Source organism: Prinia subflava, chromosome 9, assembly GCF_021018805.1.
Source record: "Prinia subflava isolate CZ2003 ecotype Zambia chromosome 9, Cam_Psub_1.2, whole genome shotgun sequence".
Lineage (NCBI taxonomy): Eukaryota > Metazoa > Chordata > Aves > Passeriformes > Cisticolidae > Prinia > Prinia subflava.
Window position 1 is genome coordinate 12,578,186 of NC_086255.1, and position 26,173 is coordinate 12,604,358.

The following is a 26,173-nucleotide window of genomic DNA, read 5'->3' on the forward strand; positions in this document are numbered from 1 at the left end:
AGAAAAAAAAGAGCATTCTGTTTTTGGTGGGATCATCTCCCCCAGCTGGCTCTCAGAAGTGCTCTGCCAGCTCCAGTGGTGGCAGTCTGGGCAGCAAAAGGAAATCACTCAGTGCTGAAACTCAGCTGAATCACAAAGTCCTGCTCTTCACACAAACTCTACTGCTCTGACATATCATTTCTCAGACGCTCCTCCCATAACCCCCACAAAAAATTCAACAGGCTTTGGCAGCACCCTCAATCCTGCCTCGATCTGCTGCTGTCCCAGTCTTGTCTAGCTCTTTTGGATTCCAATATCCTCCCAATGTGACAAAATCTCAGGGTCTCAGCCAGTTGTCCCCCAACTATGGCTGGGGGAATGGCTTGCCTTACAAAGGAGCCATCCTGCAAAGACCCATCCTATTGCTTGGCAGCAAAACTACCCCCATCTGCAAGCCCTGCAAAATTGAGAAACCCTCACTCTCCCTTCCAAATAAACATCTTGGATTCAAGATCCAGCTGGTCTGTGTGATCTCAGAGCCTTCTCCCTGCAGGGGTGAAACACAGCCAGCCTCTTGCACCGCTGTTCCCACTGCAGGCTGAGCAGCCTCTCCCCTGCCCAAAGACCTCCACTCTGCACCCACCAGGCTGAGTCCTGCCATAGGAAGCCATGAGCTCTGAACAACAGTCCCTTTGGATTCCTACCCCCCTGATTTGTAGTTTCTGCTCTGGAGGGAGCCTGGCACGAGGATCTGGAAGCATAAACAGAATTTGTGGGGAACTCAGATACCTCTGAGGGGCAGAGCACCAGCAGCAATACCCACGTGTACCCACGTCCCAGCCATGAGACCACTGGCAATGACCTGCAGCCACATACCCCACCAGTGTCTCATTTGGTGAGCCAAAGACAAGGGGTCCAGCTGCACAAAACGCTTCTTCATACTCAGGCAGCACTAGAAAGAAAACCCTCCTTTGATTTAAAGGCCATGATTTTATTTTTTTTCCTCCCAACTGATCTAGTTAAACTTCCAACCGCTCAAGGCTATTTTAATTTGTACTGGTAAGTTAAATCAACACAAACAAGGGCAGAACAGGTTTATATGCACCTCTATTACTAGCCTGCACCAACTAGAGTGCAGCTACATTTCTCCAGGCAGCTTTTTTTTTTCTCTAATAAAGATAAGGGGGATGTTTTTGTGCACCTCCAACTGACAAATGGAGCCTGAAAGTGAATTGGGAGTCAAAGCCTTGAGGAAAGTCAAGGTGACTTATGCACCAATAGGCTGGATTCAAAGAGCTTTGCAAAAATGCAGATCAACTAACAAGATTTATAAAACTCGTTAGGGGCTTAGAGGTCGCTTAATTCTCAAAGGTGCCAAGGAAAGTGCCTGACTCGCAGAAGGATGGATGGGGCTTACAGAGGTGGCTATCTCAACCTTTCAGTTGCTTCAAGAAAAGCGGACTCAATTTCTCTTGGAAATGAGCTTTTGATATGCCAAGATGTTTACTGTGAGCCTTGGCTCCTCCATCACTTACTTTAAAGAAAAAGAAACCAAGTCCTGTTGCTGCAGACAACTGCTACAAACATCTACCGAAAGCCACAGCAGAATCTGCTGCTTCAGCTCACCAGCGCCAGACACCACCCAGAGGAGTATGAGACCAGATTCAGCACACAAGCTGGAAAAAACAGAAGGGGGGAAAAGACTTTGCACTTCTACAGCTCCCCAGTGCCTGGCATTTTGCAGGGTGGAAGCAGCCTGTCAGCACCTGCGGGCAGCCAAGGAAACCTACAGTGAGTCCCTCCACCCCAGTGACCATGACCACAGTCTGCTGAATACCAAGGACCCTCCAGTGCCTCCCTGCTGGGTTTTTTCTCTTCCCAATTTTTTTTTTTTTTTTTTTTTTTGGTGAGGTGGTTGTTGAGAATCTGAAAGCCCGGATTATAATCTTTATGAATCCCATAGTTAGATCGCGCTGAACAGCAGCCCAGCAATACCAGATGTTCAAACAAAGCTGCCAACCGACAGCTGTCTGCAGCTTGCAGCGTGTTTTTACTTTAAAATGCAAAATGATACCAATCTATATTAAAAGAGAGACGTTCAGAGCCTTGTGATAGCAGCTGAAGCCGCGGATATTGCTCTTTCACGCAGGGTGTGGCAGCAGAAGGAAATATCTCAAAAACTACTGCTTAAGCCACCCTCCCAGCCCCCCCAAATCCTGGCCCCTTTCCTAATGGGAAAGAGACTCACGTTACTGCCTGAGTGCCGTGAATGTACCAGTGCGTGTCCAAACAAGCCAGCAAAAAGAAAAATGCAGCATGAACAAACACTGTCTAATGAAGGATGCCAGAATGAATCGGGGCGCTGCCCACACCTGGCTCTCAGCGGCATGGGGAGGACAAAGTGACACATGGGGGGACAGAGGGAACGAGCCCTGGGGTGGAGGGTGCAGCCCCTCCTGCACCAGTGACCAAAGTGGGACAGGAAAGGTCCCGTCTGGCAGCACAGCATCGCCAGTGGAAGCATGGGATGGAGGGGCAGCTTCCACTGCTCCGGCCCATCTGCCCAGCATCTCACCTCAGGTTGTCCCACATCCCTCTAAAACACACAGGGATGCTCTGGTCCCACTGGAGAAACTCTGCCTGAGCCTCCTTGATGTGAAACAGGTTTTCAACTTGCATTGCTTTGTACCTTTGTTTCTTAGGCTGGCTGGGACCAGGCACAAAGCCCTACACCCTGCACACCAGAAGCTGGAGAAGGCAAGAACTAGAGATCTGCCTTGCTCTTCATTATTTCTCCCTCTGGAAATGCAAGCCACCCACAACGACCACATTTTGGGCATGGCAAGTCCCGAATACACCAGGCATGGCACAGTACTTCTGGCTTGCAGGAATTGTGCAAAAAGGGCTCTGACTTACTCGAACGTGACGTCCCAAATTCCCCACCAGCCGCGATCACAGGAAATCTTTGGGACCGGTCCCAAGGCTGCCTCATTGTGCTCTGAACAGCAACAGCATGAATGAATCATGCTCTTCAACGTGACACCCAGCTCCCAGCAACGTACTCGGGACCAAAATATTTACGTTGTAAACGAGTAAGAATAGGACCAGATCCCCTCCCCAGCCTGGCGACACAAAAAGGCCAACCTGGTCATGCATTGAACAAGTGGGTGGCAGGGTAGGAAAACAGGAGGCAGAGACCCTTCCCATGTCTTGCAGTCTGGCTCTGCCCAGTGATGCTGAATCAGAACCCTTCTCAGTTACAGCAAAACCCCAAAGTGGCAAGCACCGAGACTGCAATCCCTGTACCATGCTCCCCCTGGGTGACACGTGAGGGAGCACGCTGGGACCTGTAGTTTCCAGCCAGCCAGCTGCAAAATGCCATCCCCCAGTAAACACATCTCAAATTAAAAGTGATGCAAGGCCCCCAAACTCCTGGCAAGGTGCCAGCCATGGCTTCTTGCTGGCAGGCACTTGGCCAATTCCCATGAGCTGCTCTAGCCCCTTTCCAAGGAAAAGCCAAGAGCCCACATACTCTCCTCCCAGCAAATCCCCTCCCAGCTGACCTGCAACCTGCCCTTTCCAAAGCAAGGTGCCTGCATGGACAGCAGGATGCTCCCAGAGCTCTGGTGCAGCCCTGGTCCACAGGAGACATCAGCCCTGCTCCTGCCTTGCTGTTGAACCCCTCCACCTCTGCTCCATGGCACTGCGATGCCAACCCCAGAGCAAGACCCTGCATCCAGTGCTGGTCAAACTTCAGGTACACAAAGCCCAACAATGCATCCCTTGAAGGGTCCCATAAAGATGCCACGGAAGCAATCAGAGCCTTAGGCAGCAAAAAGCAACACACTGGTGTGGTGTTTTCAGGCAGAATAGCACAAACAGGCAAAGCTTCACTGGATCACCATCCCAGTAAAGCTGGGGACAGCCACCTCTCCATAGCATCCCAAATGCGCACACAGCCACCCCGGGAGTGCTGTCACCCTGTGCTCCAGCAAGACCAGACCATACGTCATCCCCTGGGGAACGTGGCACCCCTCTCCTTGCCCGCTCACCCTCCCCGCTGCGGAGGAAATCGTGCGCCCGGCTGATGTCAGGAGGCATCACTTCACACAAAGGCCAGGCTTCCTGGCGGGGAAGGGGTGGGGGAGTGGGGAGGAAGGGGAAGAGGAGCCTGGGGCAAAGGCAAACAGCATCTACAGCTCCTTGTGTGTGAAAAAGGGGCAGCAGCAGGAGACAACATGGCCCCTTCTACTTCAATTGCCTTTGCACCCAGGAAAGAGAGGCAACATCGTGTTTCCCAGTGCCCTTCACAGGAGCCACAGCATGGCCCTGCCCTGCACCCTGTGCACTCCTCTAAGAACGCACTGAAAAGAAGGGACTCAAGCTTATTTTAATTTGCTCCTGCAAATAAATCAGTTCTATTTTCTCCATGCCAGGCTGTGGCTGTTGCCAACTAGGGGACACAGTTCCCTGCTTAGCACCTAACCAGGAGAAAAACCACTTCTATGACAAGATCTAACATCAGCACCCCCAAAAACGGCACGAGCATGTACCCACCCGTCTCCTGCTCATGCGTGGCTAAATACTCATGGTACCCATTAATTGATACATACAGATAAAAATAATGTATTCAGGACTAAAGGCAAGAGTAATTGGCAGCTCTCTTTTCCCAAACTCCCCTCCCCAGTATGCTCCCCAAAGCCAAGCACCTTAACAGAACATGCCACATCATGGTACCCACAGCATCAATACGACCTCCTGCTTTAGCATCTCCTCTCCTCCTTGACCTCCTGCAGTCCCAGCTCACCCCCAGGCAATGAAAGAGGATGGTGGCCAGCACCAGACTACATTGCTTTTGTCTCTAACTCAGCCACTCTCTCAAGGACAGGAGCACTCTGGACCAACTGCACAGGCACCAGTGAAGATGGTTTGGCTGTAGGGGACCTGCAGGATGTGCTCGGTGTTGATTGAAAAGGGAAATCACTGATATTGCAGAGAGCAGCCAGGGAAGGTGGATTTTGGATGTGGGCTCTGCCAGGGAAGGAGCAAAGCCTGCTGCTCTCCTTCAGCGGGCTGACTTCTGCTCCTAGGAGAAGGCCTGTCATTGGTTTTTAATCTCACCCAATTACGGACCAGCCTTTGACATTATTGATTTCAGGCCTCTGAAGTATCATTTATCTTCCAGGTTTGACTCGGCCATCAGAGCTTGACAGCTCAGACCCCAGTCAGCTCCATCTTCCCAGGGAGCCAAGGGAGCTGCTCTGCACAACTCCAGTCCTGCTGATTCACGTGAGCCATATTTGACGCTCAGTTTTCGTCCTCACATAAGGAGTCTTTCACTCTCTGCCTATGTGGCATTTCATTTTTTGACTCAAAAATCCAGCTTCTCAAGTCTCTGGCAGACCAGCACTGCTTTCTCAAGCTTGGCAGTCCAAGGTGCCTGTAGTGTGCCCTGCTTCCCCCTTTCAGTTTCATTATCCTTTTTCAAAGAGGATGCGGTGGAGACACAAATGTTATGGGATGTGCTGAGAACTGCACAGGGACTGGGGGAGCAGCACCAGCAGTCAGTGTACAACCAGAGAAGCCATTTCTAGCTGTGACCCACTGCCATTTTCTAGAACAGACATGACCAACAATGGTAGGTCCTCATTCCCTGGTGAGATTGTACCCACACAAAAACCAGGTGGCTATCGCAGGGTTTTGTGGTAGCTTCCCCTTACCTGCCAGCCAGCACAGCTGCCACAGGGCCAGCTCGTGACTTCTGCTTGACCTTCAAAATGTCAATGCCTGCTGCCTCCATCAGACCCAGAAGAGATGGGCTGATGGGTTCCCTTTCCCCTGGATACCTCCATCCCCCACCCAAACTGACAGACGCTCCCAGCCTCCGCTGTTTGGGAAGCACAAGGTTTTCCTCAAATGCCTTTGTCAACAGTTACTGGGTGCAGCGTGTACATGAAAGCTGTCTTTTCAGATGCCTCCTGTCTCTCTCCTGTGAAGCCAGGCCTTGTGTTTTGGGAAGGAGGAGTATTTCCTGAGGAAGGCTCCAGTGGGCAGTTTTAATGCCTAGAGAGAGGAAGGTTTATTTTTTATTCTTCCCCTTGTTATTGTTTATCATATTGCTGAAAAGCACTTTGGTAAATGGAGATTAATACCATGTGCATTCATAGATTGTAGCAAGAACCAGCCCTGGGGAGAATCAGGGGAGGAAGTGCCTGGATGGGGGCAGCTAGCAGGGTCCACGTTCTGCAAGGTACCACCATCAGCAAAGAAAGCTCCAGTCTCCAGGATTGCTTACCCACACTGCCATGGACTTCCTGACTCTTAGCAGGTCTCCCCACCTCCGCTCACCTCTAATTTAGGGTAAACCCCTGACTTCCCCATAGAGATTAAAATGATCTTTTTCTCCTCTATTCTAAGTAGAAAGGTACAAATTCCTTAGCTGGAGGACAGGCCTTGGTTTTACCTGCTGGGCTTACGTGCTCGGGAGATGTGTTTGGAAAGGGGTGGTCCTCACACCAGCCACTATTTCCAGTTCCCTGCCCAGATGCCCTGTTGTGCAGGATGCCAGCAGGCAGAGGCAGGAAAACAGCCCCCAGATGTGCTCCCATTCCCTTGGTGGGGGCAGGCTTTGTCCCCCACCCCCTACAACCAAACTACCTCTGACCAAAACAGAGCTTGCAGGCCTCAGCCACCTAGCCACAATCGTGCAGCTGTGGCAGGAGAGCTGCAGCAATTCCCTCCTGGATCTGGCCACCCCCATCACTAAGGGGCTAGCACAATACCAGAGGGAAGGGGGAGCGCAGCACCCCCCCTCCCGGACTGTCCCCAAAGGGTCTGAGGGGGACAGAGACCTCGCAGCACATTTATTCCGCTCCATCCATTTGAGAGGCACGCTTCAAGGGGCTTTTTGCCATCAGAGGCGGGTGCACCAGGACAGGAAAAGAACAAAGGGAGGCACCGGCACCCCCAGCCCTTTGTCTGAGCGCAGAGGAGTTCACCTGCAGGGAAAACCTGCTCCCACCGCAGAGGCGGCAGCTCCACATGGATTCAGGCGGGGAGAGGGAAGCGGCCCCCCCTTCCAGCACGAGAATAATGAGCAGCAGGATGCAATCACATTACCCTCTCTCTCCCCTTGCCACACGCACAAGCCCATTACAGTGCACGCCGACCCCCCCCGACTCACCAACAACCCAAGCACTGCAGCCAGCAATAAAAACCACTGCCACAGAAATACCAACCCACCCCCAGCGGGATCGATCTGTGTCTGCGTGTGGCCCAGCACCAAAGCCTGGAGCTCGGCTCCACTGACCAGGATTGACGGGGAGGGAAGGGGGTGGGAGACTAGCTTCCAGGGGACAGGGTTTTAAAGCCACACAATAACTGGCTCAAATGAGGGTTTAGATTAAGCTGTCGTGTGGCAAGGGAAAACACTGCCTCCATTAGGACATGCGGGATTTTCTTTCCCTTTCTCCAAAGCTACAGCTCTAGGATGAAGCTTCCAGGTCACCCAGGTAGGGAGAGGAGAACTGGGTGATGCTGAGCAAATGGGGGACCCTGAACGGGGAGAGATGGGTGAAGGGAAGAAAAGACAGATCAGCCCTCTCCTGAAGCCTCAGATCATACAGTCGGCTGCTCTGACAATGTTTACTCATATTTCAGAGAGACACAGCCATCCGGAACATCACTCCCTGCCAACTGCCTCATCTGGAGCCATCCACAGCTCGGCTCTTCCCAGCCCACTCCAGAGACGGCCCCCCCATCAAAGCATCCACACAGAAAGAAACTGAAAAAGGACAGGTAGGGGGAAGAGAAAAAAACAGAGAAATTAAATTAATTCATGTTTATTTTTTTTAACAGTTCTGGTACATCATCCCAGCAAACACATGACTTGGGAGTGTGCTTGGAGTGCAATGGCACCACTGCAGAGTGCAGGGCACTGTGCTGAGCTGGGAACTTCTGCTCATGCTACCATCACAAGAGAATCACAAGACAGAAGAGGGACGACTGCGATGCCCTGGTGGGAACAGGCTAAAGCTGTCTTTATCAGAAAGGATCCAGGACTGGGAACTTCTTCCCTGAGTTCATCTGGGGCACATATGTAAAAACTTTTGCGTGCATCCAGAGTCTCATGCCTGTGTATAACCATCCCTCCCTCCATATTTGGGACCAGACATCTCTTCCTCCCCTTCCCAAGTATGCTGGATGTAGCTCTCCCAGGAAAAGGAGGGGTGGCTGCCTCTGTCTTTCCGTGGAGGAAAGGGAAGGGCAGGATATCCCTGGTCCTGCACATTTCACATCTCCTCACCAGTCCCCCAGCATCTGCCTCACCTTCTCTTCCAGAAAAGAGAGGTTCATTGCAGAAAATTGGCTGTCACTCCAAGCAAGCTCAGCAGCTCTGAGTCCTCTGTGCCATCCCCCATATTTCAACCCAACCAGCACCTCCTCAGCCTACAGGCTGTTGATAAATGCAAGAAGTTGACAAAGTCACCAGAACCTAGCCCAGATCCATAGCACTTTTTTTAAAAGCAAAAAAGCCAGGCCAGACCAGATTCTGCCCCGGAGCCTGCGTGGCAAAGCAGAATCCTGCTCCAAGTGTTTATTTATAAATCCGTACATACATGTACATTTGAATTCTGACAGAATTAATTCTGGCATCCAGCTAATTCAAAGCATTCCTCCCCCATCACACTACTGTTGCAGGCCAGCCCTGCACAGAAGCTGATTATAAAATGCTGCACTAGCCAGGCATTTCTGCAAAGGCTTGTGCTATTGAGCATTCAGTCTTTCCTTGCTTGGCTATTTCATTGTTTCGGTGTCGATCCCTCCTCTCTTGCCCTGTGTTTCCTGGTTACTTTTGTCCCTGCTCTGGAAGCACTGCTGCTCTCAGCCCCATTTCAGTCAGATTGAAAAAAAAAACCCAAAACAATTACATGAAATTAAAGGGAAGAAAAGAAGAAATTATCACCATGTACCAAGATTTCCAATAAACAGATAGGTAACGAGCCAAAAATAGGCCAATATGCTGCAAGGCAAGCTGCAGACAGATCTGGGTATAGAAAACCCGCTGCCTGCCTCCCAAGTACAGCTAAGAAATCCCTGTGTGGTCACACGCTGTCCTCTGGAGCAGAGAGGAGAGAGGTCAGGGCAGCCAGCACTGTAAGAGCCTCTTTATTCTTGGGCAGTTGCACGAATCTGATCGCTTGTGCCCTTTGTGAGACATGGAAATCTGCCTTCTCCTCCCACCCCCTTTGCCAGCCCCTCTTCTCCTCCTCCCGCTCAGATGGGGACAGAGGCAACTCCTTGGCTCCAGAGGCAAAGACCAAAGCAGCAGAGAGGCTGTGGATGCCCCTCTGGGAGGACCAGGCCCAGACAAGCACACATGAGACCTTGAGAACAGTGCTTTGTTAGAGCAAGGGGAGGGGAGAAGCAGGGAAGGACAGTCCTGGGACTTGTGCATTCCTTGAAGGGCTCACCCAGAGTCCCACGTGTGAGGCACGAGGCCGAGGGGTGGAGAGAAGTCCAGGGTGTCCCACTGTCTCACTTACTTCTCCCTCTCCATCATGCTCGTGGGCTTGAGGAGAACAGCACACTGATCACCTCCATACCAGCAGATACATGGTGCTCACATAAGTATCACACAATAGATTTAGATTAAACACAGGTCTGGGCTAAGTTCATTAAGCCCTCATCACCAGACAAAGCTGGGCTTAGACCTCCTAGTTCAGAGACCAGACCACGACACCTCTGTCTCAGTGTTGAAGTCACTGCTCAGGGAGGGCTTCAAGTGGGAAGCTCTAGGTAGGCCAGGGCAGTCTGGTGAGCAGGGGTGTAAGCCTGGGCTACATTTTGTTGCTATTCCTTGCAAAGTAGCTGAAGGTCCTCAGGTGAACCTTTCCTTATCTCTCCTCTTTCCACCTCACTCTGTGACAGCTGCCATCCACACTGCATTGTCCCCTATGGGAAGAGAGCATTCTCCACAGCAGCCAGTCCTACTCCTTCACCAGGGCTGTCCCCTCCACGCCACTCTCCTCCCTCCCACCCAACCCACCAGGCTGCCTCCCCGCATCCTCCATCTCTGCTGTCACTTCTCAGACTGACTCTACACAAAAGACTTGCAGCTGCAGGTCTGGAGCAACCAACCACTGGCAACATGACGGGCTAAGGGCACAGAAAATGCCCAAGCTTAGCAGGAAAGCAGCAGGGAAAAGCCCTTAATCCAAACCCTGCGGAGGCAGGAGACTGCTCCAGTTCAGCCAGAGATCTGGGGCTGCCAAGATACCCACTGCTGCTTGTCCAGCAAACCCAGAGGGGTTTGAGCAGGGTGGCGCAGCCCCCCCAGACCTCTCTAGGGCAGCTCGGGCTGCTACAGCTTGAACTGAAATCTGCTGCCCCTGACTACACAGAGCAGCAAAGCCTGACAGACTGATGTGGTGAGTGGCACAGAGCTAGGAAGCCAGGCTAGGTGGGTGCTGGGATTTCTGCCACTGCCCAAGGCCCAAGAAGTCAGTGCTCATCATGGCAGCTTGACCAACTGACAGCATCCTAGGGCACAATGATCAGCCACATTTAGGTGCACAGTGCCATATCTCTGAGGGCCCTGGGCAGGAATTAGGGCATAAGCAAAGCCAGGGAAGGAGAGACCTGGGTTAGGCTGACCTAACCCTTGGGCTGGGCTGGCAGCTCAGCTCTGGGGTGCTGGTGGAAGTTCAGATGGAGGGCGCAGGGAGAAGCTGCATAACTGCTGCAAAAGTTGTCTGGGGACCAGGTATGCTCAAAGAGTGCCACAAACACCTGCCAGGCACCAGCCACACCACCTACAGCCACGAGAGCTAAATTAGCACTCAAGCACTTGGGCACTTGCACTCACAATGCCTGCAGTGAGCTGCGTGCCGTGCTCCTCATAAACAAGTCATCTGGAAAATAAGTAAGCCTGTAAAAATCCAGTCTATCACAAGTTACCAAACCTGTTTCAGAGTAAAACAACCTAGAGCAGCTCATGCCAGAAGCCTGGCAGTGGAGCTGATATCAAGCTTCCCCACTGGTGGGACTCCCTTGGTCCCAGAAAAACATCCCTGGCACAGATGGCAGCATGTGGATGCCACATGGGACTTGGTGGTGGCCAAAGCTGGCAAAGAACCAGAGTCTCTAGCAGACTTGAGATCCATCTCCTCCTGTGCTCCTAATCACCTTTCCTTGTTCTCATAATTTAGAAAGTACACGACTTGGCCTTATGTGGGGTGCTGCCAAGAAAGCAAGCCCAAACCCACCGAGTTGCAGATGGACCCAGAAGCCCAGTCCCTGTCCCCCTGGATCTACTGAACATGCACTGCTCCATGGACAGTGCTGGATGCTGTTCCTACACACCTGCAGGAGGATTCCCAATGTTTTCCTCCAGGTCTCAGCACCACAACGCATTTTCTCCCACCCAATGTTCAAAGCCACCACAGATCTTCAGAATGTGAAGGGATTTCTAGGAAGCTAGGACAGAGGGAAAATCTATCTCCTTCCCCCAAAACAAAACAGAAGCAGAGCCTCTCTACCCAAGCCCTTCTCCACTGGTGGCACCTCTAGCTGAGGACAGGTAGCTGGGAAACCTCTGAGCAAGCTCAGATGTACCTGGTCTCAGTCAACCATGTCCCACACAAAGACAGGGCAATCAACTCTTTCTCTGACTGCTGACTTCTTATCGATACTCCAATCCCAACAATGTATTTTTGCCCCTTTTTAATGGAGAAAAAAAAAAAAGCAACACATCAACCTTTCACTGGAGCAGCTTTCTTTTTCAGCCTTAGAAGTAGGTTCCTCCATGCAGGCGGGAGGCACGTGGCTGGGGCAGCAAAGGCAAAGATGGAAGAAAAAATGTTTCATTTTGAGACCTTGACACAAACAAAATGACAAGAAGAAAAAAAGAAGAAAAAAAAAGAAAAAAAAAAAAAGAAAAAAGAAGAAAAAAAAGAAAAAAGAGAAAAGAGGGTGCCTTGTTGGCTTTTCTTCCCCCCCTCTCCTCTTTAAGTGCTACAAAAACAGGAAACAAAGGAGAAAACATCTCACGGGGGGAAGGGGAGGTAAGCGCTTTATACGCCCACGAAAGAAAGATTAACCACATATTTTATTTACTGTTTGTATTACAGTTGCACCGTGGAGTTCAACTAATTCCGAGCCAGGACTCTGCGGGTTTGTGCAGCACCTAACGCTGAGCGGGGTCCTTCCCCCAAACTCACCAGGCACATGTTCCACTTCAGGCAAACCCTGCACAGACAGTCCCTTTCCTCCAGCAGACACCTACCTGCAGCCTCCTTCAGCCAGCCAGAGCACTTCTCCCCCAGCTGCCAGCTCAGCTGACAAAGCACTGGTGGTTGTTTCGAGCCCCTTTTCCCCTTCAAACTGGTCTGTAACCAGGGGTAAGGTGCCCTTCGGGGCTGGTTGACAGCACAGTCAGAGGAACAAATGCTAAAAAGCAGAGTTTATGGGGAGCATGCTTGCAGGCTCCAGTCCCTCCTCTGGGCCATGGGGGCCACCCCCTTCACAGTGAGCTGATGTTGCAACCCCCACACTTGCGAGTCCCCCACACCAAGGTCAGGGCTCTGATCCTCCCAACTTTGACTCATTTCTCAATTAACGGCTTTCCGAACACAAGCCACACATGGAACAAACCTCTCACAATGGGCCTCCCCCCGGACCTCCCAAGCCCAGTGTTACTCATCTTCCCCCCAGTCTCAGTCCATCTTTCCCGGGATGCTCCAAGTGCGGCTCACCGCCACTGCAGGGTGAGCAAGCAGCCAGGAATCCCGGGCCCGGCTTCCCGCGTCACCAGCTGAGCTCATGCACCCTAATTCGGGAGCCGACGAGGCCACCTTCCTTTGCTGGCTGGCAACGGGCAGCTTTCAGCCAGAGACACAGCCACCGAGCAAGGGCTGGCAACCCGCTGGGTGCTCTTCCCAGGGCCTCATCCCTACCCCAGCCACTTCATGGAAGAACTGCTTAATCTATAGGGGGGATCCTTCGGGCACACTGTCCCCCAGCTTGGTGCTGTCCTTCATTGACCCAGACTCCGTGCACCCAACTGAGCCACGCGCCCAGCGGGAAGAGACAAGCTTATCATCAGAGAAAGGAAATTAAAATAACGTGGTGATGGAGGTACCGAGGGATTTGGCCAAGGTCACAAAATAATTCCGTGGCTCTACGATAGAGCCGTCTAACACTTTTGGTGCCTGGCCACATATCCTAAAATTTCAAGCCAGGGCCAAAATCCAGCCTAGCCGGTGGCAGATTTCTGCCAGGTCATTAGCAGCGTGCATCCGCAAGAAGCGGCGAACATCCAGCCATAACAACGGCAGCAAGAACAAAAAAAACACGCAGCAAGAGCGGGAATAAATGAGATCAAAGTGTCCTGGAAGAGGACCTGGAAAAATAGTTTTGGTCCCTGGCTAAGGCTCCTGGGAGATGCACATGCGAGCCCCATCCCAGCCCTGCACAGCCCTCCCGAGGTGGCTCCCCACCCTGGCAGAAGGAAACCAAAATGACTCCCTATAAATAGAAGCAGAAAAGCGCTTCTCCAAAAGACTGACTGGGTCTTTCCCCTTCCAGCGTGTGTGGCGGAGCTGCTGGCACCTCCGCGGAGGTCCCTGGTTTTCCCCCAAAAAAACCTGGAGAAGAAAATAACCTTCCTGTGAGCTCAGGCTGGCTTTTCTCTACACAGAGCTGCACCCCCCCCGCCCCACTCCCAGGCCTGGCCATCCAATTGGAAAGTAATTATACTGCAATTTTTATTTATGACTTCTTTTTTTTTTTTTTTTATTGCTAAATGGTGACTCATTTTGGCAACATTAAAATACACAGGAAATCATCCCCATTTTACAGTAATCACCATTCAATTCATTGTTAAATATTTATTCGGCAGACAAGCGCCGAGCCTCCTTCGAAGGGTCGGAGGGGGAGCGGAGGGGCAGCCCTGAAAAGGGGGAAGGTGGCAGAAGGGTCACGGCAGGGCTGGCCGCAGGGTTGGTAAATGCCCGCCAGGAACTGGAGGGTGGGGAGCCAGAGGTGAAAGCTCCTGCCAGATGGCCTGGCCAAGAGCAAAACACAGACCCGCTTTCCCTCGAATCCAGAACAACAGCCCAAGCTGCTCTAAGGAGAGAGGCAGCCCTGTGCCCCCTAACAAAAATTACATTTCTCGGTCAACCCCCAAGACTGAATCCCCACCAGTGAGACGTCATGGGTCTCTGACACGTCACGGGTCTCTGACACGAACCTCTTCCATTGCTGGGGGGAAGAGGATGGCAGCCACTGGCCCCAGTGGGAGGCAGTGGGAAGAGCAGGCAGTTTGACATTCACAGGCCTTACAATGGACAGGATCCACTCCTGCAGCCGCTTTGTCCTCCAAAGAAGCCCAGTTTTGGGGTGACTCGACCTCAGACGCAGGCAGCTCTTCTGCCTTCCTCCAAACAGCTGCACAGCCCAGCACAAACCTGGCACACGGTCCCTCCAAACGTCCCTAGCCCAAGACGTCAACCCTTCCCTGCAGAGCACACACCCAAGGGGCCGTAGGTCCCACAGCTCAACAGCTACAAAGGCCTCCCAGCACAGACACCTTCCCTGGGGAGCCCCCTGGCACCAGGGGCTCTGTCATTGCTTGGCTGGGAGGCCACCCAACATGTCTGCCTCGGGGGGACCCCGGGCAGAAGGAGGAGCAGTGCCAGGATGGATTTTGTGCAGGTCCTACACAAACCCAGGGGAACAGACACGGCAGGGAAGAGGGTGGCTGGGTGGTCCCCAGGCTGGGCAAACCCAGGTGCCCAGGATGGTTGGACTCACCCGGATCTCATTGCGGCGGATCTCCACGTCGCAGACCGAGTGTCCCTGGTGGGCCCCGCTGTAGTAGCAGCAGAACTGGCAGACGGCCACCTGCTCGGCCTCGCAGTGGTACAGGCGGTAGGCGTTGTGCTGGGGGCAGCTCCAGGCCCGCACGTCCTCCGCCTCCACCAGGAGATGCCCTCGGGCCGTGGAGGGCTGCTGCAGGTGGGTCTGGACGTGGGACTGGCAGCACGGAGCCTCGCACCTCAAACAGATCTTCTGGGCAGGCAGCGGCGGGCCGCGGCGGCAGAAGACGCAGTGCAGGACTGAGGGGGGCTTCTCCAGGTTGAGGGAGTTGAACTTCTCCACGATGTTGGTGAGCTTCAGGTTCTTCTCCAGGTTGGGCTTCTGGTTGTAGGCCTGGTTGCACTCCGGGCACCGCACCAAGCCCGACTCCTTGGCCCACGCCTCCCCGATGCAGCCCCGGCAGAAGTTGTGCTTGCAGGGCAGCTGGACCGGCTCCACAAAGACGTGCAGGCAAATGGGGCAGATGAGCTCCTCTTCGAAGCAGTTCTTCCAATTCTCGGCCATCTCTGCCGGCAGCTCTGTCGACGTCTCCCCCCAGCCGCTTCGGTCGCTCAGTGCGGTCTAGGGGCGGACGCCGGGGTCTGTCCTCCCTGGAAGGGGAAGGCTGAGGGTGAACGGAGAGGCTCCCCCCTCCCCGCAGCACGCGCCATAAATAATAAACCGCAGCAGATTTTAAAATCGGGGATAAAATAAACCACAGAGCAGCACTCTAGGAATATCCGGCGAGAAAACGCAACGTACCCATCGCTTTGTTAAAAAAACAACACAAATGGTTAAAAAAATCCCGACGCGATCCTGTTGGACTTACAGCCCGAAGTCCTAACCACCCCTAAAAGCCATTTGCTCCTTTTTACCCCAGAAGGTGAACTGAAACTTACCAAAGGTTGAAAAAAATCCATACAAAATCCAGCAGCAGAGTCCAAGTTCCATATAAAGCTCCTAAATTTAGCGCTCCAGATCAGATTTTTCTTTTCTTAGGTTTGCAACTGACATTCAATATTTTAAAGGGACTTTTGTCCCCACCAAACCTGGCCAACAGCTGAGGGCAGCGACTCGCTCGGGCTTTTTTTTTCCTTCCCTGTATTTCTCCTCCCTCTCCCCCTGATGGGAGTTGGGAATGAGAGTCTTTTAAAGGAAACAGATCAAAGGGTTAAGATCCAAAACGGGAAAAGGAGGAAGATTAAAAAAATAATAATAATAGCGACGATGACGATGGCAGAAAAACGAATTCTCTCTGCGGCCCCCGAGATTTCCTTCTAAATCAGAGGAGCAGCAGAGGAAAAAAAGGAAGACGGAAAAAAAGACAAGACGGGGGGAAAAAAAAAAAAAAAAGAGAAAAGAAAAAAAGCCCTCTCGCCTGCTTCAAGATTGCGAGGTCTTGAATGGGAGAGCTCGGTCATTCAGAGCAAACCCCAGCCCAGCACAGCCCGCCCAGCTCCTCCAACGCTCCGGAGAGGGATGGGAGAGGGGACGGGCTTTGCCAAGGGGGGCTTTGAGCCCCGCGGACCCCAAATCAACCTGCTCCCACTTCCACCAGGGCTGGGGGGAAAAAGGCGCCCGGGGGTGTCCGTCCTAGTCCGCTCTCATGGCCGGCGCGGGGGTCGCAAGCCTCCGACGGTAACAATGCTTTGGGGCGCACGGACGGTGCCCGAGCCGGCGGCGGAGCGCTGCCTTCCGCGGCGCGGCCCCGCCGGGAAGGGGCGAGGCGGCGGTGGGCAGCCGGGAGGAGCCGGCCGGAGCGAGCGGTTCCGGGAGAGCCGAGTCAGCTCTCAGCCATCTTGAGCTGCCCGGCTGAGAACGGAGACCGGGAGCGCGTTAAAAATAAAATTTAAAAAAAAGGGAAAAAAAAAGGAGAAAAAAAAAAAGAAAAAAAAAAAAAGGAAAAAAAGAGGATATTTTAAAAAAAGAAATTATAAAGTCACCAGAACAACCCCGCTCCCAGGAGCCACCTCCTCCGCCTGCCGAGCGAGGCTCTGCGGAGGGGCTGCGGGGCCAGGCGAGGCCGAGCCGAGCCGTCCCGTCCCGGCGGGGCCGCTCAGCACAGCCCCCCGCGCCCGCCCCCGCCGCCTCCAGCCATCTTGGGGTCGCCCTGGGCGCCGGAGCCCCACGCCCCGGCTTCCTCCCGCCGCCCCCGGGGAGGCGGCCGCGGCCGGGGGAGGGGGGAACGCGGAGCGAGGCGGGCGGGGGCGCGGATCCCCGCAGCGGGGAGGGGAAGGGGGGGCGGCGCCTCGGGCTCAGCCCCGGCGCGGGGGGCCGGGGCGGCGGCGGGGGGCGGGCGGGGCGGCCATGGGGGCGGCGGCCGCGGGGATCGATCAACCGGGGGAAGGGTGCGGACGGGCGCGCCCCGCCCCGCTCGGGAGCCGCGGCGGGGGGCGGAGCGGAGGCGCCGGTGCCGGTGGGTCTCGCCGGGCGCTGCCGCCGCCGCCTCGGAGCTGCCGCTGCGCTGCGGCGGGAGCGGCCCCGCCCCGCCCGCGGGACCGCCCCGCGCGTCACCGGGAGCCGCCCGCGTCCCGCCCCGCGGCCGCGCCGCCGTAAAGGGGACACGGCCCGCGGTGGGGCCCGGAGCCGAGCTCCGCCGCTGCCAGGGGCTGGGGGTGGCCCGTGTGGCCACGGCATCGGCCGCCCTGCCTGGCCACCAGCATCCCCGCCGGCCAGCACTGCTCACGGTGCCAGTGCATAGGAAGGCTGATCGCCCTGGAACCCGTGCACATCTGGGTCACAGCTGGTGCTGGGCACCATCCTCATCGCTGGATACGACTTCTTCGAAAGGGCAACAGGAGGGGCAGGCACTGATCTCTTCTCTCTGGCAACTACGGACAGGACCCGAGGAAAAGGCCTGAAGTTGTGTTAGGGGAGATTGAGGGTGGATATTAGGAAAAGGTTCTCTCTGGGCACTGGAGCAGGCTCCCCAAAGAAGTGGTCATACCACCAAGCCTGCCCGAGTTCAAGAAGCATTTGGAAAACACACTCAGACACACTGAGGATGTTTAATTTTTGATGATGTCTTGTGCAGGCCAAGAGTTGGATTCGATGATCCTTGTGGGTCCCTTCCAACTCAAAATATTCTGGGATAAGTGCCCTCAAGAGCCTCCTGTGCCCTCTCGGCTGGCTTCTAGATGGGCTGTTGCTTTGCACGGGACCATTTAGGTGCGTTTCCTCCCTGTGCAGAGCAGCAGCCGTTTGTCCCCTGAGGTCCTTCCCAGACCAGCAGCCCCAGCACCTTCTGCCGGAGCTCGGGGCACAGAAGTGTCTCTGTTAACAGCTCACCCACCAAATGTTTCTGCAGCTGTTTTGTGGGCCACTATATATCTGACCCCTGCCATATGTGCCAAGCCGCTGGAAATAAAGCACATTGCTGGTGTAAATCCATTTCCCACTGGTGAGAGTGACAATGGCTAAAAAAAAAAAAAAAGCATTTACACCAAAAAATGCTCAAGGTCCACAGTCAGGTTTGTGATGGAGTGACAAAAGGGCAAACACTCAGTTAACAGCTTTGGGCTCTGGCCCAAACCTGACCCTTGGGTGACGCTCTGTGATGGCAATTTGCCTCTGGGAGGGATTTAGCAGGAATTCCCCATCTGCAGGCTCAAAGCTACCGACCAAACGTCTGGAGACACCACTCAGTAGTGTCTACTATAGCACCCTGTATTCCCAGTGCCTTGGACCACCTGGGGCAGCCTGCTAGAGGGATGAGCATTCCACACCACTCCCAGTATGGAGATTATCCAGGTCTTTCTGCACTGTGTTTTACAGGAACCCCCTGTGCATAGGCAGGTCCAGCCTAGAGACACGCTGATAAGGAGACAGTGATGGCTTCTGCTGCAGGACTGGGGCTCACCCCATATCACCCCTCGGCTGCTCCCCTCCATTCCTGCACACTCACTCCAGAGCTCCTGGGGCTCAAGTGCTGATTCCTGAAAAGGGAGCGGTTTGCCATGTAATTCCTCTGCCAGGCCTCAGAGCCCATGGGCTGTACCTCTCCTCCAGGGTTTTACAAGCCATCCGGCAGCCAGGACTGGTGGGAGCTGGGCAGGGCAGCATGAGATGTGTCAGAACCGCAGTCGACTGGTGGAGGCCGTGCGGAGGCAAACCTCTCCCCAAAAAGTCAGCGCAAAACTATTCATGACTCTCACTTCTTTATAAACACACTCAATACCAGACAGCCTCCAGTGACAGCCACCATCCCCACCCCAGCCTGAGCAGGGCCCTTCTGCAGGGGCTGCTCAGGCCCCCTGTACTCCCACTGTGGCTGTGCTGAGGAAGCTGGTTGGTATTTACCAGTACCTGAAAGTGGAAGGCAGATGGGATGGGGCTTGGCCAAGCTGAAAGATGCACCCTACTCCTGGCTGGGAATCCCTCTGTCCTGGGACTGGCACTCTGTCATCATACCCACATCTGGATGATGCCATCTCCCTGCCCATGCCAGAGAAACTCCCTTGGCAAGGGAAGCCCCAAAGCCAGGCTGGGCATTGCAGCCCTTCCACAACCAGCAGAAGCTGCCTGAAGGAAGGCTGTACACAGGGCTCCCTCTGCCTAGACAGCTCCTAAACCCCTTCCTGACAGTACTGGGTGGTTGATGAACACCAGCAGGAGCAAGCTGCAGAAAGCCTGCCCATGCTTCAGTCTCCCCTCCACCAGGATCTTGGTGTGGGTCCTGGACCACACCAGGGGACCACAGAGGTCATTTGCAGCTGGATCCTGGCGTACATCTCTCAACCTCCCCCAAGCCTCCATTTTCCCAGCCACTGCCAGGACATCATTCCCCTTTGTCAGAGGTCTCCCTTTAGCAGCCCTTAGTCCTGCTCTAAAAAGACCACTGCCTGCCTCCTGTCTTGCCAGTAAAGCATCAGCATCTCTGCTGAGCCCTCAATGAGCACTGACTGGACTGCAGGAACACCCTGCAGAGCCAGGATGCTCAGACACTTGTCACTAGCATCTGGCATTGAGGTGGCATTACCTGGTGCAGACGATGTCCCTGGGAGCAGGGATGAACTTGGCTGCTCCGCAGAGCCGAGGTACAAAACTCACTTTAGTGTTTGGGGCTTGGGACCCTGCTGAGCTGATGGTAGGGGGAGGGTGTTTGCACAGATTTACAGGACACTTGCCTGTTAATGTGACATCATCCCTGTCTGCCACCACCCTCTCTTGGGAACACTCCTGAAGGCTCTGGCACCCAGCCCCGCACCTTCCCCAGAAGCCTTGAGCCCTGTGGAAGTAACACAAAGTTCTCTGTTTCTTGGGTCATTTATAACTCAATTAACCAGTCAGCAATATGCCATCACTCCCCTTCTGTCCCCTTCCGTGTCAGCCTGGTGAGGTGGCTCTGTGTGAAAAAGCTCCCTCCACCCTCCTCAATGTGGTTAGCACACTGAGGCTTTCACTGAAATTTATGTTTTAAAGCTGGTTTTAAGGAGTCAAGAGACTTGCAGGGCAGCAGCAGCCTGGTTTCCAACACTAAATCTGTCTCCTTATGGCCATCCCCTGTTCCTGTTTGGGGCGGAGGAGGAGGGAAACAGCTCCATGGAAGAGGCACAACACAGAGGACCCACGGTCACCTGCTGACCCAGCCCAGGGCACAGCACCAACATGCACCACTTGTGCCCAGCCATGCCATGGAGTCACACTTGTCCCTCACATACTGTCACCTGCCTGCTGTGGCATCCTCCCAGCCCAATACCTTTTGGTGGAAGATGCACATGTGTGTATGTAGTGCATCTGCAGGGGGAACCTCCTGTCCTCTGACGTTAATAAAAAGGGACCAGAAGCAGGGTATGCAGCCTGGTCCCCACAGCACACAAAGCAGGTTCCCAGCCCCCCAGGCACTGGGATCCAGCGACACCCACATCTGACACTGGAAGCTGGGAACAGATCTGGAATGGTGTGCTGGGTGCAGGGATGGTGATGCCCTTGTTGGCCCTGTGGGAGAGCCTCACCCTTGTGCAAAGCCTCACAACTGGGCTCCTCCTGGGGCAAAAAGGCTGGGCTTTCTCTCTTCCTCCCCAAGCCTAAAGCATGGGCCAAAGTGGATATTGAGGGCTGGCCAAGGGGGACTGCATGTCCGGGTGTTGGAGGGGAGTTCTGCTTTGGTTCCAGCAAATCCGGGGTGGAATAGCCCAATCTGAGGCTGGGCAAATCCAGGGGAGGGCAGCCAGCGGGCTGTGGGGCAGGGGTGATGCTCCAGGGCTCAGCGCCTTGGCGGAGCTCGGGGTTCCGGTGGGTGCTGTGAGTGCAGCAGTGGCCCCGGCAGCTGCGGGCCTGCAGCGCGGGGAGCCGGATGAGGGCCGCTGTAGTTCCCTGCTTGGAGGGGTTTCTTTCTATGCAAATGCCTGGGAGCAGCTGCCCTGCCGGCGTGACTCATTTCCTGCTCTTGTGTCACATTCTGGTCAGGCCAGTTTGGCAAAGGCTTTCTTCTCTCCCTCCCTGGCTTCTCCTCCTTCTCTCCCCAGCGCCGAGGGCTGGGATGTGCATTTGCTCAGTCTCTGGCAGGATGAGGCAGGATTTTCAGGAAACTGCGTCAAAGCCACAAAACCTCCATATATATTAAAAAAAACCCCAAAACAACCAAACAAAAAATTGCAGCACAATTTTCTCTTATTCTTTTTTCTGAGCGTGATGGAGACTGGCAGCCAGACAGGCTCCTCTGCTCTTCCCCCTCCTGGGGCGTCTCCTTCCCCTGAGACCCAGGGGACAGGACCTGGCAGAAAAGCTGTAAAAGTTTGCTGGGTGGACAAGGGGGAAAGAAATGCAGCTTGGTCTCATTTTACCTTCTGCTGCCAGTTGGAGAGATGCTTCCAGAGCCGGGCTGCCAGTGGGCAGCCTTTAACAGGGATGGCTGGTGAGCCACTATCCCTGGAATTTGCCTGACGTTTCCTTTTCCTCAGCAGAGCTCTGGGGCAGACTCACCACTGCACTGTGAAAAATGTACTGTATGAGGTTAAGAGTAACTCATTCATCTTAAAAGGAATCTGGAAAGGATGGTAGCAAATGCTGATAGACTCCGGCACAGTGAGTCTCCCACCACAGGTCGGGAGAAGGGAAGGTGATTCTGGCAGTGAATCCCCCTTGCTGCCCCCACAGGCCATCCAGGCTGGCACTGCCCACGGCCCAGGCTGTGCCACAGGTAGAAAAGTCACATTTTGAGGTGTTTCCAACCCAATCTGTGTTGTAGTGGTGAGGCCAGGATTTACAGCCTCCCAAGTGGCCTTGTAAACCTCCTGCCCCGGGGCTCCTGCTTTGCTGTGTCACCATCCCTCGGGAGCAGGGACTCACACACCCCCTGGCTGCCCCCAAGGCCAGGGCAGAAAGCAGCAGCCCTTTGCCTTGAGTCCATGGCTACCAGTGGCCCGGGCCTCCCTCTGCTCCAGCCCTTTCCCTGGTGCATCAATCTCTGGCACAGCATCCCACACCACAGTGAGGCATTTCCCTGAGGGAAAGATGGAGCTCCTCAGTGCTGCCAGCCCAGCAACAAGCTTGGGACATGAAGATGCCAGCCCCAAATCTGATCATGGGAGACAGGATGGGAGCAGGATACGATCTCACCACCTCCATTCCCATCTGCAGTTTGATTCAGCCACTCTCCCACCAGAAGGCCCCTGTGGTCCCTGCCCAGAGCAAGGTGTAATCTTAGCAATCTTCACATCAATTTCTCAGCCTTCCTGTAAATTTTCTGCTTGTTCCCTGCAATTCGAGTTGGCTCCAGCCAAAAGACCCAGTGCCACACACATTCTAAAAAGCCCCTGCCAGGGAGCTCTTGGGCTTTCCTGTGAAGTGCAGAGCACCCAAGGATGCCATGCCCTGTGCAACCCCAACCCCAAAGCCCCAAATTCAAGTGGTGCCAGTTTGGTGCAACTGGGGGAAACAGAGGCAGGTGAGGGCGTGAGATTGCTCCAGAGCTGTGGCCCATGCACTCATTGCTGCTGGGGTTCAACTTCCTCTGAGAAAGCCTCAAGGTCTGTTTGCCCACAGTGAAGGGAAAAGCAGGAGGGCTCTGGTATAAATTAGGTCAGGAAGCATTGCTAATAAACTGTCACTCCTGGTTGTGTAATGGGAGCAATTACGGGTTTAGGTTTTGTTAAGACACCAGGAAGGAAAACACGACCTGTCTGGGGGTAGGAGTGTGATGGCAAACAAAAAGGAGGGTCCTGTTGACAGAAGGATGAAGCTGCTTTCGTGTTGGAGGCATTTCTGTCTCATCCTGGTTGTTGGCAGCCTGGGGCTTGAGCAGACTCCTGTACGGGGAATGCAGGGAGTGGGTTCCCAGCTCTCTGTGCTCTCTCCTTCCCCTGGGCACCCCAGGGCTCCAGAGTCTCTAGGCAGGTAGTTTTGGCCCCTCTGAAGCCTCCCTGTCCGTGATTCACTCTGCTCAGCTCGGCGCTTGGTGCCCACTGTCCCTGCACAGATCTTCCTTTGGGCTCCAGCCCCGTGCTGGGCTCTGCCAGGAAAGCCTGGGAGAGGTGCCTGAGCTCTTCCCACATCTGAGGGCCCTCCTCTCCCTGCAGAGCTGCCAGGCTTCCCTTGCTGCCCACCTTGTGCTGCCCACTGCACTGCTGGCAGCAAACACCTCTCTGTCTGTCCCTCCCTGCGCCAGTCTCTGAAGGGATGGTGACCTGGCAGGGGTCACCGAGGGCCTGGCCAGAACAAACTCTCCATGAACAAAACACCAGGGCCCTAACAAACCTGTGGTGGGGACAGCCACATCCCCTCCACAGGTGTCAGGAGAGTGGGAGGCTCCTGGAGTGGAACCAGATAATGCACACCACAAAGGAGGGGCTGTGGCACCTGGCAGCCAGGGTTAGCCTTTAACCACCCAAAACATGTCAGGAAGGGAGAGGAAATTCTTGAGGCATCTATTAACATAAAAGGAGTCATACTTTACATTCGGTCTCACTTATGGCTTATAAATGATTACTGCACCTTTTAATAAATGGTTAATCAAGTGTTAGAGTCCAAACAAGTTGATGGGTTGCTTATTACCACAGTTTATAACCTTTTATGAATGCCTTCTGTCGATGTACTTATAAACATCCATACCACGTACTTCTCATGTCTTGACACGTCGGTCACATCTGTTGGAAGTTTATTAACTCTTGAGCTGCTGGCTAGCGGCAGGCCGGGGGTATCCCGCTATTTTTCTGTATCAATCCTGGCGGCTCAGAGAGCACACCTGCGCCAGCTGAGGGGCGGTGTGGGCATCCTCCCTCATCCAAAAGAGGCTCCAGGCAAGCAGGATGCAGCTGCATCAGAAATAAGTTGGCAGTGGGGTGTTGCTCTCAGGGGTGCATTTTTTTTTTGGCCACCAGGACAAACAGCCAAGGGAAGTCAGTGGGAGATTCTTCCTCTCTTGAAGTCACCGAGCCAAGACAGGACGTCGCCCTGGGCTGCCCGCTTGAATCCAAACCACAAGTTATGGGGCTCGCTGCAAGGGGAGATGGGGGGAAATTCTCTGGTCTGCAAACACAGGAGGTAAAACATGATGATTTAATGGGCTCTTCTGGACTACAAACCCACAGAAACATCCTTGGCCATCGCCGTTCCTGGGCAGCCAAAGCCCCCCTCCCGCCATGTTGCAAATAATGAAATGAAACTTTCGACAAGCTGAATAATCAGAAAACAATTTTCCAATAAAATCATTCCCTGAAATCTCCTTTTAAGGCAAGGACTGGGATTCCCACTGCCGAGCGTGTTCCCAGCGCCTCACAGTATTGTTCGGCCGGCCGTGCTGGGGCTGGGCAGGCTGCCACACCGCCCTGTGCCCCCGGGAATGCTCCCTGTCACACGGCCCAGCTGCCCCTCCACCCTGGAGCCCCTTTGCCTTTATGTTTTCCCTTTTGCTGCAAGCTTCTGATAATTTTCCTGTTCAAAAAGCAGGTGGGATATACGTGGTGCCATGGCCCATGCTTGCTCCAGCATTTTTAACAGCCACAGAAGAGATTTGTGCGTTAAGCAGACAGGGATGATCCCAGCCTGGGCAGCAAGCTGGGTCTCCCAGCTCATCTTGGCCTTGGATGCTCTTGGAGATTTTTTAATATCTAACCATGCTTTTTCCCTTGCTCCCTCCTATCCAGCCCTTCCAAAGTGGGTACCCCATCTCCTGCAGCAGGAGCATCTCCAGCGCAGGGCAGCCCTGCTCGCTGCCCTCCGGTGAGTTACGGTTTGTGGCCAGAGTGTAGGAAGTCTGAGGAAATGAGAGTGATGGGAAAGGGCATTAACAATGCTCCTCCCCTAGGAGAAACAAAACCAAACCTGAGGTACACTTTTTTGGAAAGCCACTGTGGTTCTGCCTGAGATGAGGCTCCAGGCAGTGCTTCCCTGTGGCAGGTGAGCGGTGGGGCACAGAGGGGACAGAGGGGACAGAGGGGACAAAGCCTGCACTGAGGCCACTGTGGCTGAGCTGCCATGGCCTGTCCAAACATGGCTTCAGTTCTTGTGAGTGATGAGGTGACAGGGCAAGGTAAGGCCATCTTTTTCCCCAGTGCAAACCCTGCCTGACAGCAGGAACAGTTGCTCTGAAAGCTGTTTGGAGAAGCTGGAGCTTTTGGCACGCTGTGGGTACCTAGACAGGGAGCTGGGGCGTGCAGGGTCTTCTCTACAGTCCTGCCAGGTCCTGGTTTCCTGTGCCAGACCTGAGGCTGTGACAAGCAACAGGACAAGGATACCTGCTGGCTCCCTGGTGTCCCCAAAGCTTGGCTGTGGGGCTGGGGGTGCTTGTCCTGTGCCAGACAGAGGCAGCAGGATCTGGCCAAGCTTGGCTGTTCCAGGACCCTCTCCAGTCATGGCTTGGCCACAGGGCCCCCAGGAATACAGGGTGTTAACATGTTGGGTCCTATGCACTGCGTTGTGTCAGTTTTCCTCTGCACTAAGGTACTGCTGTGGCCAGCTGTGCCACAAACATCAGCTGGGAGAGACAGCAAGCAGGAGAGAAATGAGGGAAAAAGAGGGGAAAAAGAAAAATCCAAAGTGACCTGGTGTGGTGATCTCCTATGAGCCCACATTTCTCAGTGTTGTATGACACATCCTGCTGGCCCAGGGGGCTGAAGCATGGAGAACACCTCCTTCCTACGTCTGCACCATCCTGCCATGGGCTAGGGGACATGCCATGGGAAGGGGACATGCCATGGGAAGGGGACATGCCATGGGAAGGGACATGCTGTGGGAGCGATGCTTTGTGAGGGGGCTGGGGGTCAGAACTATTCCTGGGTGCCCAGTCCAGCCATGATTGCTCTGTCCTGGGTGGGCAGGGAGCCCATGGGAGTAGGAGCCCCTTGCTGTGGGGGATGCTCCCTTGCTCCACCCATGGGGGCCTATCTCCCACCCT

General features: G+C 54.3%; 1 protein-coding gene across 1 annotated transcript in view; it reads right to left on the bottom strand.

The window, feature by feature from the left end:
* TRIM8 (tripartite motif containing 8) overlaps positions 1-16,937 on the bottom strand; it is a 30,297-nt gene extending 13,360 nt beyond the window's left edge. The window contains exons 1-2 of the mRNA XM_063405408.1: positions 15,738-16,937; positions 14,794-15,449 (exon numbers count right to left, since the gene is read on the bottom strand). Coding sequence (XP_063261478.1) covers positions 14,794-15,363 — 570 coding nt within the window. The 5' untranslated portion in view covers positions 15,364-15,449; positions 15,738-16,937. The remainder of the gene's footprint in view (positions 1-14,793; positions 15,450-15,737) is intronic.
* Between the last annotated feature and the right edge of the window lie 9,236 nt (positions 16,938-26,173).